General features: G+C 52.3%; 1 protein-coding gene across 1 annotated transcript in view; it reads left to right on the top strand.

Moving 5' to 3' along the window:
• Nucleotides 1–5,963: 5,963 nt before the first annotated feature.
• MMEL1 (membrane metalloendopeptidase like 1) overlaps nt 5,964–13,838 on the top strand; it is a 35,188-nt gene continuing 27,313 nt past the window's right edge. Inside the window, exon 1 of the mRNA XM_040264172.1 lies at nt 5,964–6,117. Within this exon, the coding sequence (XP_040120106.1) occupies nt 5,964–6,117 (154 nt within the window). The remainder of the gene's footprint in view (nt 6,118–13,838) is intronic.

Below are 13,838 nucleotides of genomic sequence, written 5' to 3'. Positions count from 1 at the left end.
CAAACCTGAATTCACAAAATGTTTGACTGCAAGGTACATGGAAATGCAAGGGTTTTTCAAAATCAGGAAATGTGTCTGTATAGTTAACCACAGAAATACTTAAAGTAAGTTCTGTGGCCCTACCGGAGGCTGTATCAGAGGCATGGGTCACGAATGATAAGTCCTCTCCAACGTGTCACCTCCCTGTGCCCTTGGGTTCCTTCCTCTACATTACACAGGAGAGTTCTGGCATCTCAGCTTCATCAGCCCACCAGGCTCCTCTGTCCTGAGGATGTCCCAGGCAAGAATCCTGGAATTATTGCCATTTCCTCCTCCAGGCAATCATCCCAACCCAGGGATCCAACCCATGCCTCTTGCATCTCCTGCTTTGGCAGGCGGATTCTCCACCGCTGAACCCCCGGGGAGCACATAGCCAACACACAAATTTAGAATCTCTGGCTGGTGCACCTATGTGAATGGTGCCAACCCAGCTTGAGCTGTGCTCCCTCCACTGTGGTCTGACACCCCTGACCCGTCCCCACATAATCCCCAGGATTCTTGGCATTGATTAATTGTGTCTTGAAATTGTTTGGATCTATTACTGTAACTTATTTTATTCTGGGTTGGACCCTGTACTCTCCCCTACCCTGAGCATGCAGAGATTGGACCAGTGGGTCTGGGGGCTAACTATGGATATCGAGTAGAATGAGCAGCCTCTTTCTAAGTATCTGGTCCACAGGAGGTTCTCACAGGGTTTATAGTGAAAGGGGCTTGTCTCCTTGGACATGGGAGGGGCTCAGAGGCCCCAGGGGTTTGAGGTACTCAGCCTCATCTAAGGCCAACCAGACATCCCATTCCTAGTTTCAGGGTCCCAATCCTTCCCAATCAGTGCTCGAACTTTCTCCTAAGAAACTTGGGGAGGCTGTGAAAATCCCAGCACTGATTGTACTACTCACAGGAGCAGATGTTATGTCTGTCTTTCAGCCTTGTCAGCCCCGTGCTTGTGAGACAGAAGGGCCTCTCAGGGCTGTGGTGGAGCTGAGCCCAGACCTGAGCTCCTGTCGTCTCCATGTGTGTGTGCAGGACACCAGGGGCCTTGGGGCCGCTCATCCATAGCAGCACGCAGCCCTCGCTCCCTGGGCCCAGATTCAGCTATCACTTCACAGCCAAGCACGGTGGTAGCTCGGTCACTCCTAAAGCTGCTGCCACGAGTCACGTGTCCCAGGCACTCAGTCCCACGGTCAGGCCCAAGGATACAAGCAGGCTGGTTCCCAAACTCCATGTTTGGGGGTGCCTCCTGGGGCCATTCCTAGTGGCCAATTCATGAGTCATTAGGGTCCACTTAGGAGACAGAAACCACACGAGTGATTTAAATAGCAAGAATTTAAAGAACAGCTAGTTATGAGGGTCTTAATTGTTAATTTGGTCGCTAACTAGAGTCCGGCACACCAGGCTTCCCTGTCCTCCACTATTCCCAGAGTTTGCTCAAACTCATGTCCATTGAGTCAGTAATGCTATCTAACCATCTCATCCTCTGCCTCCCCTTTCTCCTTTAGCCTTCAGTTTCCTAGCATCAGGGATACGGGAGTAAAATAACTAGGGAACACAAAAGTAGCAGCCTGAATTCCAAGACAGATAACTGGCCCCTCCGCATGGGTTGTCAGCCACCACATGCGCCCTTCAGCTCCTCTGCACCTGCCCCTCACCCCCACCCCCGCCAGGTGTTTCCCAACCACACAGTTGTGCCAGGCACCACACATCTGTCCTCTTGTCTGACTCCAAGACAAATCATATAAAGGAGGGGTCTGATGTTCCAGCTGTTGGGGCTGGGGGCGGGGCTTGGTGATAGGAGACCTGGGGCAGAGTCAGACCACCCCGCCCCTTCCTCCTGTCTAGGATGCCTGGCACTTGACTCCAGGAGGCAGTGAGCAGGACAGTGTGCAGGGCTCTCCCAGAGGCCCAGCTCTCAGCTCAGCTCTCCAACTGCCTCGAAATACTTAACCTCTTCCAGCCAGCCTGTCTTCTCCAAGCGGGGCACCTCCTGCCTGCCTGGAGCATGGGTGGGCAGACCCAGGGAAGGTCTGTTTCCTGTCGGGCTGAGGCCCAGAGACATGCCTGCCGGGGGATGCTGGGCTTCGGGCAGAGGATAGGATCTGCCCCAAACCACCTGGCCCAAGGGCATGGGCAGGGAAGGATTGGACCCAGCAGTAAAGGGCAGGTGTCTGCAGGGTCTGAGGGCAGCCCCAGAGCGAGAGGCTACTCCCTGAAGACCTGCCCTGGTCCCAGGACTGGGGAAGGGAGGAGCACCCCACTCCCTGCCCTCATGAGGGTGCTGGCTCCTTGGACCCCAGAGCTGAGGTTGGGCTCAGACCTCCACCTCCCATATCCACTGCCCAAGAGATGGGAAGGGGTGGACAGGGAGCTCACACTGGCCCTGGAGCTCATCTAGGAGAAAGGACTAAAGTCCACTTTGTGGGGGTTGTGTTCAAGGCAGCTAGGTCACGGCCCATCCAGGGACTTGGCTGGGGGTCTGTAGGTCCTTGGCCTGTGGGCCCCCCTTTTTCCAGATTCTCTTGGAGGGCACCCAGTACCACTATGCTGGATTCCCCCAGAACCTGCTGACCTCAGTGCAGTGCCCACCAGGAGGCAAGGCCAGGCCCCAGGCCCCTTGCTCATATAGTTTTTTTCATTGATAGAGCTACAGACAGGGAGTACCCTGAACAGGACAGCGTGAATGGGAAAGTGCAGCTGAGCTCAGAGATCAGACAGTCCCTGCATCCAGGTGGCCTTGTGTCGGGGAGGGGGAGCCTCTGGCTGGACAACACAGAGCCTGGGTCCCCAGAGCCAGCACACTCTGGGAAGGAATCTGTAGCCAGTAGGCTGGACCCTGACCCAGCCCTGGCTCCCAGGAAGGGCAGTTCCAGTTTCTCAGTCCCCTGACCTTGTCCTTGTCCCCATTCAGACCAGCAGCCTGGGAAGCTCCTTGCTCAGGCTGGGTCTCTAGGCCTTTGGTTGGGGGTCTGCCAGGACAACCAGGGGGCTGAGGCGAGCCCTGCCTGGGGGCTAGGACAGGTTTCTGGAATCTGAGCCCCTGAAGCATGGCCCTCCCCGCAGTGCAGAGGCCAACCTAAGAGACCACTGGAACGTGGACTGGAACGTTCCAGCAGGACTCAGGGTGGGTCTTCTGGTGAGGGGATGGAGTGAGCAGTTGTTTACCCCAGATCCCTGGCTCTGTGGCCTGGCCCCAGCCTTGGACTCTTACAGAGTCCCAGGAGCCCAAGGGGATCCTTCCATCTGTGAGATTCTGAAATGGAAGCAGAACCATGCTGGTGACCAAGTCAGGCCTGGAGAAGGGACATCTGGGTTCTGACTGGGGCCTCCTTTACCCAGAGCCCCTGACTCTGGCCCCGTCATGGGCCAGAGGTGCCTAACCAACACTGAAGCACTGGGGTGCCCCTGACAACCCCAGAGGCCCTCTCCTGTTCCCCCAGTCAGGGCCACCTGCCTTCTGGGGGCCAGTGTCTCTGAGTGGGGACCCTCCCTGGTGGCCCCACCCCCACCCCATCATGATGAGCAGGGATGCCTGCTCTCCTCACAGCCCAGAAAGGCCCCCAGAACCCAGCACCCTCACTAGACCCTCCCTGGAGACAAAAGAGAGAGGAACCCCGTGACCAGGGTGGTTCTTGGTTCCAACCTCTACACCAAGGTGAGTAGGGTAAGGAGAAGGGCCTGGCCTTCCTTCCCAGGAGCCCTGTGGCCCCTTTGAACCCAGGGGACAGCAAGGATGGATGAAAGGCAGGAGGTGGGACCCTCAGCCTCGAGGGACTTCACTCGCTCAGCAGGGAGCCTAGAGCCCCCAGAGCAGCTCTTGGCCCCTCCCCCACACCAAACCCAGATAGAACTTGCCCGCTGTGAGCAGGAGGGGGTCCGCCTCCAGAGAACCCATGCTCGCATCACAAAGGAGGCCAGAAGCCTGGAGCCACTGTCTCCCACCCCTGGGCGCCCTCCTGACGCAGCCTTCTGAGACATGTCTGTGGTGGCCGCTCTGAGTGACCCAAAGGTGAGCCGAGCGAGGGGCCTGCCTGCCAGGCCAGCTTTCCTGGGCAGTGCAGCCAGGAGAGCACCCTCCAAGCACCACCCCATTGCCCAGGCCCCAGAAAAGCAGCCCAGCACAGCCCCTCAACCCCTGTAAGGACCCCTGTCTGCCCAGCTGGCCACAGAGGCCTGAAGATGCCATGACCGTGTCTCCAGGGAGGTAGGGTCCCCAGCTTCTCCCCCTGTCGGTACCTGACTTTGTCCTCATTCCTCAGTGAGAGTTTTTACTGTATGCCTACCTTTGTTATGCGGAGTCCCCTGGAGTCAGCAGGACACAGTGAAGTGGACTAACTGAGTAATGAGGAGACTCAATAGATCTGATCAGAGAAGACGCTGGCGAAACCAGGGCCACAGGGGCTAAGTTGGGCTCAGATCAGTCAGCCTGACTCAACCTTTCGTTCATTTATTCAAGTCAGTGTATGCCTCCACGGTCATGGGCACCCACCTAGGTCCTGAGGACCAGGAAGAAGGAGCCCTGTGACCCCCACACTGACACCGCCAATGGGGAGGTGGACAATGGGAATAGAAATAAGGACCGTAGAGGCTGAACCACAGGTGAGGTGGTGAAGCAGTTCAGGTCTGGGCGTGGGCCAGACCGGGGGAGGCCTGGCTAAGGGGGCCTCAAACAGGGACTTCCAGAAGGGGAGGGGCGCAGAGAGAAGTGATGGAAGCCTGGCTGCTCCTCCCTGGTTGGGTTGTGTGGCAGTGATGTCAGAGGGCTGAGAGACCCACCCCCCACCCCTCACCCCTCAGTGAGTCTGGATACGTGTCGGCATTGAGAATAGCTAACCCAGTCATGGGCAACCTCGGGCCACGCTTACCTGCCAGCAGGCGGGACTGGGTCTGTCCTCTGTGCTGGTGTAGACTGGGCCCCAGCCCCGACATCAGGAGTGTGAGCTCATGTGAGGACTGAAGCTGGGAGGGCAGCCCACTCTCCCCAGGGACCCAGGCGCCTTTCTCGGTCAGGGCCCTGAGTGCCAGCAACAGAGGCGCGCACATGAGCACACACACACATACACCCAGGAGCGTGCGCACATGTGTACATGCACATGTGCATGTTCACACGCTCATCCCATGCACACACACACACACACGTGTGCATCCACACGTACGCTCACATGCACAGGGGACTCATGCCGCCCTCTGTGAACTGTCCTCACTGACCCAGGCAGTGCACCCTCTCGTGCCCACAGCTGCAGCCCCGGGTGTCCTCCATGCTGCTCGGAGCCTGGCTGTCACCACCTGGCCGGCTGGAGAAGGCGTCCCCTCTGTAGTGACAGGGTGGGGGGACAACTGCTGAAACTGCCCTGCCGTGTCCTGTCTTGGCTTGCCTGGCCACCACAGTCACCCTCGCCTCTCCCTAGACCCCTTGGGCTCCAGGCAGGAACAGTGAGCAGGGAGCCCAGTGGCCCAAGCCACCTCCCAGAGGGTGTCCCTGATGCAGGGGGCCCACAGCTCCAGGACATCCGCGCAAATCGGGACAAGAGCCCCAGGCAGGACCCGCTGCAGAAGCCCCTTGACATCTTGGGAGCTGGGTCTCCTGGGTCCTGCGTGCCCACCCCAAGCTGTGAGCTGAGCGACCCCAGACCAATCTCTGCCCGAAAGCAGACTTTGAGAGGCCAACCTCAAAAAGGGACTGCCAAAGGGCCAGGGCCAGGCCTGCCCCACCCCCGGCGTCCTGCACTCAGACTCGCTGGGAAAGGGAGGAGAGCCCTCAGGCGCAGGACCTGGGATGGAGAAAAGGGCCGAGCACCCTCCAGCCTCGAGCAGGGCCTCCCTAGCGCCACACCCAGCCCCCGCTGCCCTGACGCCCCACCCCGGGTGGACGCCGCCCCTGTCTTGGCCTTGGGACTCCTCCGCTGTGCGCTTTCCCCGTCTAGAGACTTGCGATGGGCAAGCCCGAGAGCCCAGTGGGGATGGTGGAGATCGCCGGCCGCTCGGGGCAGAAGCACCGAGGCTTCCTGGAGGCGGGGCTGCTGCTGCTGCTGCTCCTGGTGACCGGCGCCCTGGTCACCCTGGGCCTCCTCTACGCCGACAGCAGAGGTGAGTGGGGGCGCCCCCTTCCCCCGGACGGGCCACCGGCACCCTGCTCACCGCGCTTGTCCGCACCCGACCTCCGGAAGGTCTGCGCGCCCGCCCACTCGGAGGAGCCCGCCTGGCGAGCAGGGCAGGCGGGGTCTGCGCAGGGCACCGGGGGCGGCCCGGCTGTGCTATACCCTGGTGATGAGGGGCACTGACCTGTGGGGACCGGGGACCCTTCTGGAAGGCTCTGCCCAGGCGCGGGTTGGCACCAGGCTGGTTCTTACTCGGTGGGCCTCTGCCGGACTCCAGAGAAGCTGTAGACCCTGTCCCCAGCCCCATCTGCGGGCCCCCTCCCCTCCGCGGCCGCACAGAGCGCTGCAGTTCCCGGCCGGCCCAGCAGCAGGAGCCCGCGCTCCAGCCCTGGGATTCGCGGCGCAGCATCCTCCGGCCGCCGCGCTCACCTGCCGCCTTCCTGGCTGCAGGGACCTCGCTGGGATCCTCCTCCCCGGCCCCTGACGGCCCGGGTTCCCCGGCCTCATGGCATCTCAGGCTCTGCTTTTCAAACCTTGGTGGGGAGGGTGGGAGCAGGCTGGGGTCCTAGGGAGGTGGGGGAGCGAGACCGCCCTGCTGGAACACCCCCACTCACAGAGCCGAAACTGTCCCCTCCTGGGGTCACGAGGCATGGGAAACAAGGAGAGGCGCTCACGTGTCTGCGCCTGGGCACCAGGTAGCCCAGGTCAAACCCTGGGGTATGAACTGTCCTCACTGGAGCACCTTGCTGCCCCAAGGGGCATGTGCAATGGGTGGACACCAACTGGGAGGTGCTCTAGGTTCCTCGTGCAGGCAGGTGGGTGGGCAGCGGGCTCAGGACTCAGGAGGATCTGCAGGAAAAGACACCCTCTCCACCCCCACCCCAGCACCCTCAACAATAGGGCAGTGGCAGTCTTTGTACTAGAATGTTCCTTCACTGACCGGAGCCACCTGCACTGCTATGGGACCACCCAGACATTGCTGGCCAGCACTGTTTCTCTGAACCAGGAGTGGGCGCCACCCCCAGATGTAGTGGGCATTCCTCCTCCCCCCAGGGCTGCTCCTGCCTGACCAGGTGCCCAGCTGGACCCTGCCAGCCGCTTCGGTCTCTGGCCACCCTGGGTCTTCTGTCAGGGTAGATGGGCACTGCATCACAGAGCTCTCAGAGAGACCCCAGGGAACTCTGTTCACAGCTACTGGGCTGCAGAAATCCAGCTGAGGGGCTTCCTGGGGACTGGGCTGACCCCACCCCATCCCAGTCCTCATGTAGGCAGTACTGAGAGGTGTGAGCCCACCCTGACTGCAACAGCCTTCCCTTCTCCTCCTGGTTCCCTAAGTACAAGTAGGGTCTCTGCCAGGGCTCCTGTGTCCTCCCCTACCCCGACAAATGACCCATAGCCAGTCTCTGCCTCAGGTCCTGATAGAGCCTGTGGAAGGGTTTATATGCTGTGTTATTGCTTATTCTTAAGTACTTTCTCATCCACTGTTGGTTTTTTTTTCTTTTTGTTGATTCATGAATTACTTGGAAATCTCTCTTTTAAATTTCTAGATGCATAGAGATTTTTTTTCTTAGTTGCCTTTTGTAATTGGACTCTAACTTAATTGAATTGTCATCAGAAACCATGGTTTACGTGATACTGATTCATTGGTATTTGCTGAGACTTGCTTTAGGGCCCATACAAGGTCAGTTTTATAAATAATCCACGGGTGCATGTGGAATACATCCAATCACAATTAGGTGAAAGTGGAGACACAGATGAGGCTTAGTACATCTATTATGTCAATCAAATCTATATATTTGTTTCTTTCCATTTTCTTGATCTTTTAATTATTGAAAGATGTGTGTACTAAAACTTAGCCCTAGAGAACTTTCCATTTTCCTTGTAGTTATGTCAAGTATTAAATTGCCTGTTTTAAGACCCTCTGTGCTGTGTGCTATGTAACATCAGCCATGTCCAACTCTGTGCAACCCCATGGACTTTAGCCCGCCAGGCTCCTCTGTCCATGGGCTTCTCCAGGCAAGAACACCAGAGTGGATTGCCTTTCCCTTCTTCAGGGGATCTTCCCAACCCAGGGATCAAATGCAAGTCTCTTCCGAATCCTGCACTGGCAGGCTACATTAAGGAAATTCCCTGACAGTCCTGTGGTTAGGACTCCATGCTTTCAGCACCAAGGGCATGGCCAAAAAAAAAAAAAAAAAAAGCTACATTATTATATGGATGCAAATTTAGAATCAGTGTATCTTCACTCAGTGTAATGGTGTGAGTGAAAGTCACTCAGTCGTGTCAGACTCTTTGCCACCCCATGGACTATACAGTCCATGGAATTCTCTAGGCCAGAATACTGGAGTGGGAAGCCTTTGCCTTCTCCAGGAGATCTTCCCAACCCAAGGATCGAACCCAGGTCTCCCACATTGCAGGCAGATTCTTTAACAGCTGAGCCACAAGCGAAGTCTGTATAATGGTGTAGTGCCCCTTTATGTCTTAATGTGCCTTTTTCCTTAATATGTTTTGTTTTCAATTCTGTCTCATCTGATCTGAATTAGCATTTGCTCTCTATTTCCTCCATTCTTTTTCTTTGAAATTTTGTCTCTTTAGCTCTACATGTGTGTCTTTTGGAACTGTGGATTTTGTGTGGATTTTGGTCTCTATCTTCTGCCTGGAGGATTTTGTCTCTGTCTATTCACACAAAAACATATGTTTTTTTCTGTTGTGTTCTTTTGTGCTTCGATGCCTTTTTTCTTTTTTCTCACCTTCTTTTGGATTGGGCTATTATTTTTCACTCCATTTTACCTCAACTAGCTTGCAAGTTTTATATTTCTAATCCTTTTAAAGGTTATCTCAGATTTTTTCATTTTAATATGTTTTTCAAAAGTTATAGATAAGCCTTTTTCATAAAAGCAACTTTTTAAAATAAAATTTACAGTAGCAAATACAGTCCTAGGCCTATACTCCTGCCCATCCTGGAATTATGCTCCTCAGAAGTTGTCATATTCATTGTCTAGTGCAGAGGTTGGATACCTCTGGCCCATTGCTTGTTTTCCTAAATAAAGTTTTATTGGAACACAGCTGTGTCCATTCACTTGGGTATTGCCTGTGGATGTTTTCATGCTACAAGAGCTAAATCGAGCAGGTGAGACAGAGTCTGTATGTGACTCACAAAGGCTAAAATATTTATCTGGCCTTTTACAAAAAATACTGCCAACCCCTGGACTGGAATGTCTAAACTTCATCTCTGGACTCTTCTGTCTTTACTATCATTGCTAGATCACAGAGAGGCACTATAAGGTTGTGGTTAATACCCAGGCTCCAAAGTCTGACAGGCTTGTGGGCTTGCCAGCCTCCCCAAATCCCGGCTATGTGACCTTGGATGGTTTTCATCACACCTTTGTGCTTCAGTTTCCTTATCTATAAAATAGAACATAAAATAGTTAGAGGCTTACTTGAGGGTTCAATGATTTAATACATCAAAAACACTTAGAAAAATGTCTATCACGATATTATGATCAGATTTTGTAATAGAATGTTAGATTTATTATTGATCCTCTATCAGTATTATTATTGACATCCCAAATGGGAGGCAGATTTGGCTCCTTAAGCCACCCAAGCTTCTACGGTCCCAGTATAGCTACCTCATTGCCTTTGATAAATCCATAATCATCACTACATAGTTCTACTGAGTGAGTATTTTTCATAGCTGAGCTATGAAGACTAGCTGGATTATATTTCCTTTCCTTGTTATTTTTGGTTTTCTTATTAATAGCAATCTTGTTTAAGGAGTCTCATTTTTCTCTTGCTTCTTCTACCCTCCTCAGACTGCACACATATCTGTAGGATGGTGTGATATTATCCCACAGTATTAGGATGCCCAGTTCAGATTTTGTTCATTCTTTTACTGTCTGTGATACAGTTTGAAGAGTTTGACCCTAATTAATCTCCAGGTTCACTGGCTCTTTCCTCAGCTGTATCTGGACCGGTCAGCCAGTTAAAGAAATTCTAAGTTCATCTCTAATAACATGCTTTTTATTTCTGATGTTTCCCATTTTCCACTTTTTTATAGCTTCCATCTCTTTGCTGAAATTTCTTATCTGTTCATGAATATTATCCACCTATTCCATTAGATCCTTTAACATATTAATCATAATTATTCTGAAGTCTTTTTCTGATCATGCCAGTATCTGAGCTATCTCTGAGTCTAGTTTTATTGATTAATTTATCTCATGGCAGTGGATTGCTTTTTCTTCCCTGTGTGTATGTGTGTGTCTCTGTGTGTCACACATTTTTACTGAATGCTGAACATCTAAAGAAAGAGCAGAGACTGGAGTAAACAGTACTTGTACCCAGCAATAAGCACACCTGTTCTGCCAGTCTGTGTGAGTGGTTGAATCCATCTAGTCAGGAGTCAGCTGATTTGGGGTTTTGTTTTCACCCTGTCACCCTCGGTGCCCTGCAGACTTCACCTTTCTCCAGCTGTGAGTGATGACTACCTGTGCTTAGAGAAGGAACCTCTGGGCCCACTTCGCTCCTGCTCCAGCCTCAGCAATCAGCAGTTCCTAGATGTGTGTGATGCAGAGGGGTTCTCTCCTTGCCTCTGTCCCTCCACAGGTGGGAGGTTGCCCTTGCTCTTTAGTGCTTGGCTTATGCTGGCAGGGGGTGGGGGGAGCTCTGGTGTCCTGGCCCAGGCTCAGTCTTGGAGTGGAGCTGTCACAGCATCCCTGCCCTGATCCCCATGTCCATCAGACTTTGCCGTATCCCTGAGTCCCCTCCCCCGTACCTAGTAGCAACAGACCTCAGCTAAGATCCTGGGCCCACAGGGCTCTCCTTTGCCTCTTCCATGAGCAGAGGATTTTTACATCAGACTCTCCTCCAGACCAGTAGATTTTCACCTGGTCCCTGGGGGGTGAAAATGTTTACTGCCCTTCCCCCCAGCGGCATAAAGTTCTTGCTTCCCACAAGAGGAGAGTCCAGGCAAGCATGAGACACCAAGTGCAGGCCCCGCGGCAGAAGCAGATAATCTCCTGCATGCCTGTGCCACTGAGGGGCACTCTTTCTGGCCTTCTGAGAACTGCCCCAGTCTTTCTCATCAACACCTAGTAAGGGTCCATGGAAATAGCTGGTGAACAAGTGCAAAATCCCCATGTGTTGAAGCTTCAGCTGTTCCACACTGGCTAACTCACATTTGGCCTTCAAGAATTCACTAAGGGGCTTCCATGGTGGATCAGTGGTAAAGAATCTGCCTGCCAATGCAAGAGATACAGGTTCAATCCCTGGTCCAGGAAGATCCCACATGCCACAGAGCAACTAAGCTCATGTGCCACAACTATTGAGCCTGTGCTCTAGAGCCTGGGAAACGCAACTACCGAGCCCATGAGCCACAGCTACTGAAGCCTAGAGCCAGTGCTCGGCAACAAGAGAAGCCACTGCAATGAGAATCTTGTGCACCTCAACAAAGAGTAGCTCCCACTCCCTACAACTAGAGATAGCCCATGCGTAGCAACAAAGACCCAGCACAGCCAAAAATAAATAGTTTTAAAAAGAACATTTCAGACCATTTAAAAAAAGAATTCATTAAAACGTTAGCTGATTTCTTCTTACTTTGTCACTTGTATGGTGACCATCTCTTACTCCTCCTGGGGACTGTCAAAGCAATAACAGTCCCATCTCTGCCGGGTGGGGCTTGTCACTCTGTTTTCTGGGTCCTCGTCTGACCTCAGGTCCTAGAGGCTCTCCAGAAAAGTACTGATTTCTGTAGACTATCAGGATTTTTCCTGTTGTTACAAAGGGAATGATGTTCCACTGTGGCGTTTGATGTCATAAGGAGAAAGCTAAACTAATATACATTAAATCTTATGTGCATATTTGACTTACTCAGTTAGTCAATATCTTCACATTTCTCCCACACAACACAAGCATTTAGAATAGTTTTACTCTTCTTGTCCTCCACCCTGATCACATATTGTTGTGGATAAGTCCGTGGTTTCCACCTCATTTTCTATTTACTGCACACAGGCAACATTCTCTAATACTGTCAATTTAGTATAGATTTTCCATGTCCTTACCAGTTTCTTCGCTCATCACTCTTCCTACTTCCCCAGCAGCCGTTATGAAGTAGTTTTCCTTCTTTCTGAAGTCCATGCTTCAGAACATGGGGAGCCTCCTGCTCACAGTGTGTCCACAGACAGTGTGTCACCTGGGGGGTTGTTAGAAATTCAGAAACTCAGGGCCCACCCTAGGCCTACTCAATGAGGACCTGCACCTAATCCCCAGGGGATCCTCTGCACTTAAATCTGGGGAGTGCTGATTAGGATGGCATTTGCTGAACTTGCTTGATAATCAGAGGAACCTGGGGCAGTTGTCTGCCCAGGAACCTCTGGCCCCATCTCAATCTGCTTGATGTTGTTCAGTCACTAAGTTGTGTCCAACTCTTTGTGACCCCATGGGCTGCAGCACACCAGGCCTCCCTGTCCTTCACCATCTTCCAGAGCTTGCTCAAACCCATGTCCATTGAGTCAGGGATGCCATCCAACCATCTTGTCCTCTTGCCTTCTCGTCATCCCTGTTTCCTCTTGCCTTCACTCTTTCCCAGCATCAGGGTTTTTTTTCCAACGAGTGGGCTTTTCACATCAGATGGCCAGAGTATTGGAGCTTCAGCTTCAGCATCAGTCCTTCCAATGAATATTCGGGACTGATTTCCTTTAAGATTGACTGGTTGTATCTCCTTGCAGTCCAATGGACTCTCAAGAGTCTTCTACAACACCATAATTCAAAAGCATCAATTCTTTGGCACTCAGCTTTCTTTATGGTCCAACTCTCATGTCCATACATAACTATTCAAAAAACCATAGCTTTGACTAGATAGACTTTGTTGGCAAAATAATGTCTCTGTTTTTAATACACTGTCTAGTTTTCTTATAGCTTTCCTCTAAAGAGCAAGCATCTTTTAATTTCATGGCTGTAGTCACTGTCCACAGTGATTTTGGAGCCCAAGAAAATAAAATCTGCCACTGTTTCCACTTTTTCCCCTTCTATTTGCCATGAAGTAATGGGATGAGTTGCCATTATCTTAGTTTTTTTAATGCTGAGTTTTAAGCCAGCTTTTTCACTTCATCTTTCACCTTCATCAAGAGGCTCTTTAGTTCTTCTTCATGTTCTACCATTAGGGTAGTATCATCTGCATATGTAAGGTTGTTGATATTTCTCCCAGCAATCTTGATTCCAGCTTGTGATTCATCCAGCCCTGCATTTTGGATGATGTACCAGTCCATTCTGAAGGAGATCAACCCTGGAATTTCTTTGGAGGGAATGATGCTAAAGCTGAAACTCCAGTACTTTGGCCACCTCATGAGAAGAGTTGACTCATTGGAAAAAACTCTGATGTTGGGAGGGATTGGGGGCAGGAGGAGAAGGGGACGACCGAGGATGAAATGGCTGGATGGCATCATGGACTCGAGTCTGAGTGAACTCCGGGAGATGGTGATAGACAGGGAGGCCTGGCGTGCTGCGATTCATGGGATCGCAAAGAGTCGGACACGACTGAGCGACTGAACTGAACTGAACTCTGCATTGAAGATAAATAAGTAGAATGACAATATACTGCCTTGTCATACTCTTTTCTCAATTTTGAACCACTCAGTTGTTCCATGTCTGGTCCTAACTGTTACTGCTTGGGCCACCATAACAAAATACCATAGTTGGGGTGACTTCAACAACAGA

The sequence above is a fragment of the Oryx dammah genome, unplaced genomic scaffold (assembly GCF_014754425.2).
Source record: "Oryx dammah isolate SB20612 unplaced genomic scaffold, SCBI_Odam_1.1 HiC_scaffold_21, whole genome shotgun sequence".
Lineage (NCBI taxonomy): Eukaryota > Metazoa > Chordata > Mammalia > Artiodactyla > Bovidae > Oryx > Oryx dammah.
This window is presented reverse-complemented; position numbering and strand designations above follow the sequence as displayed.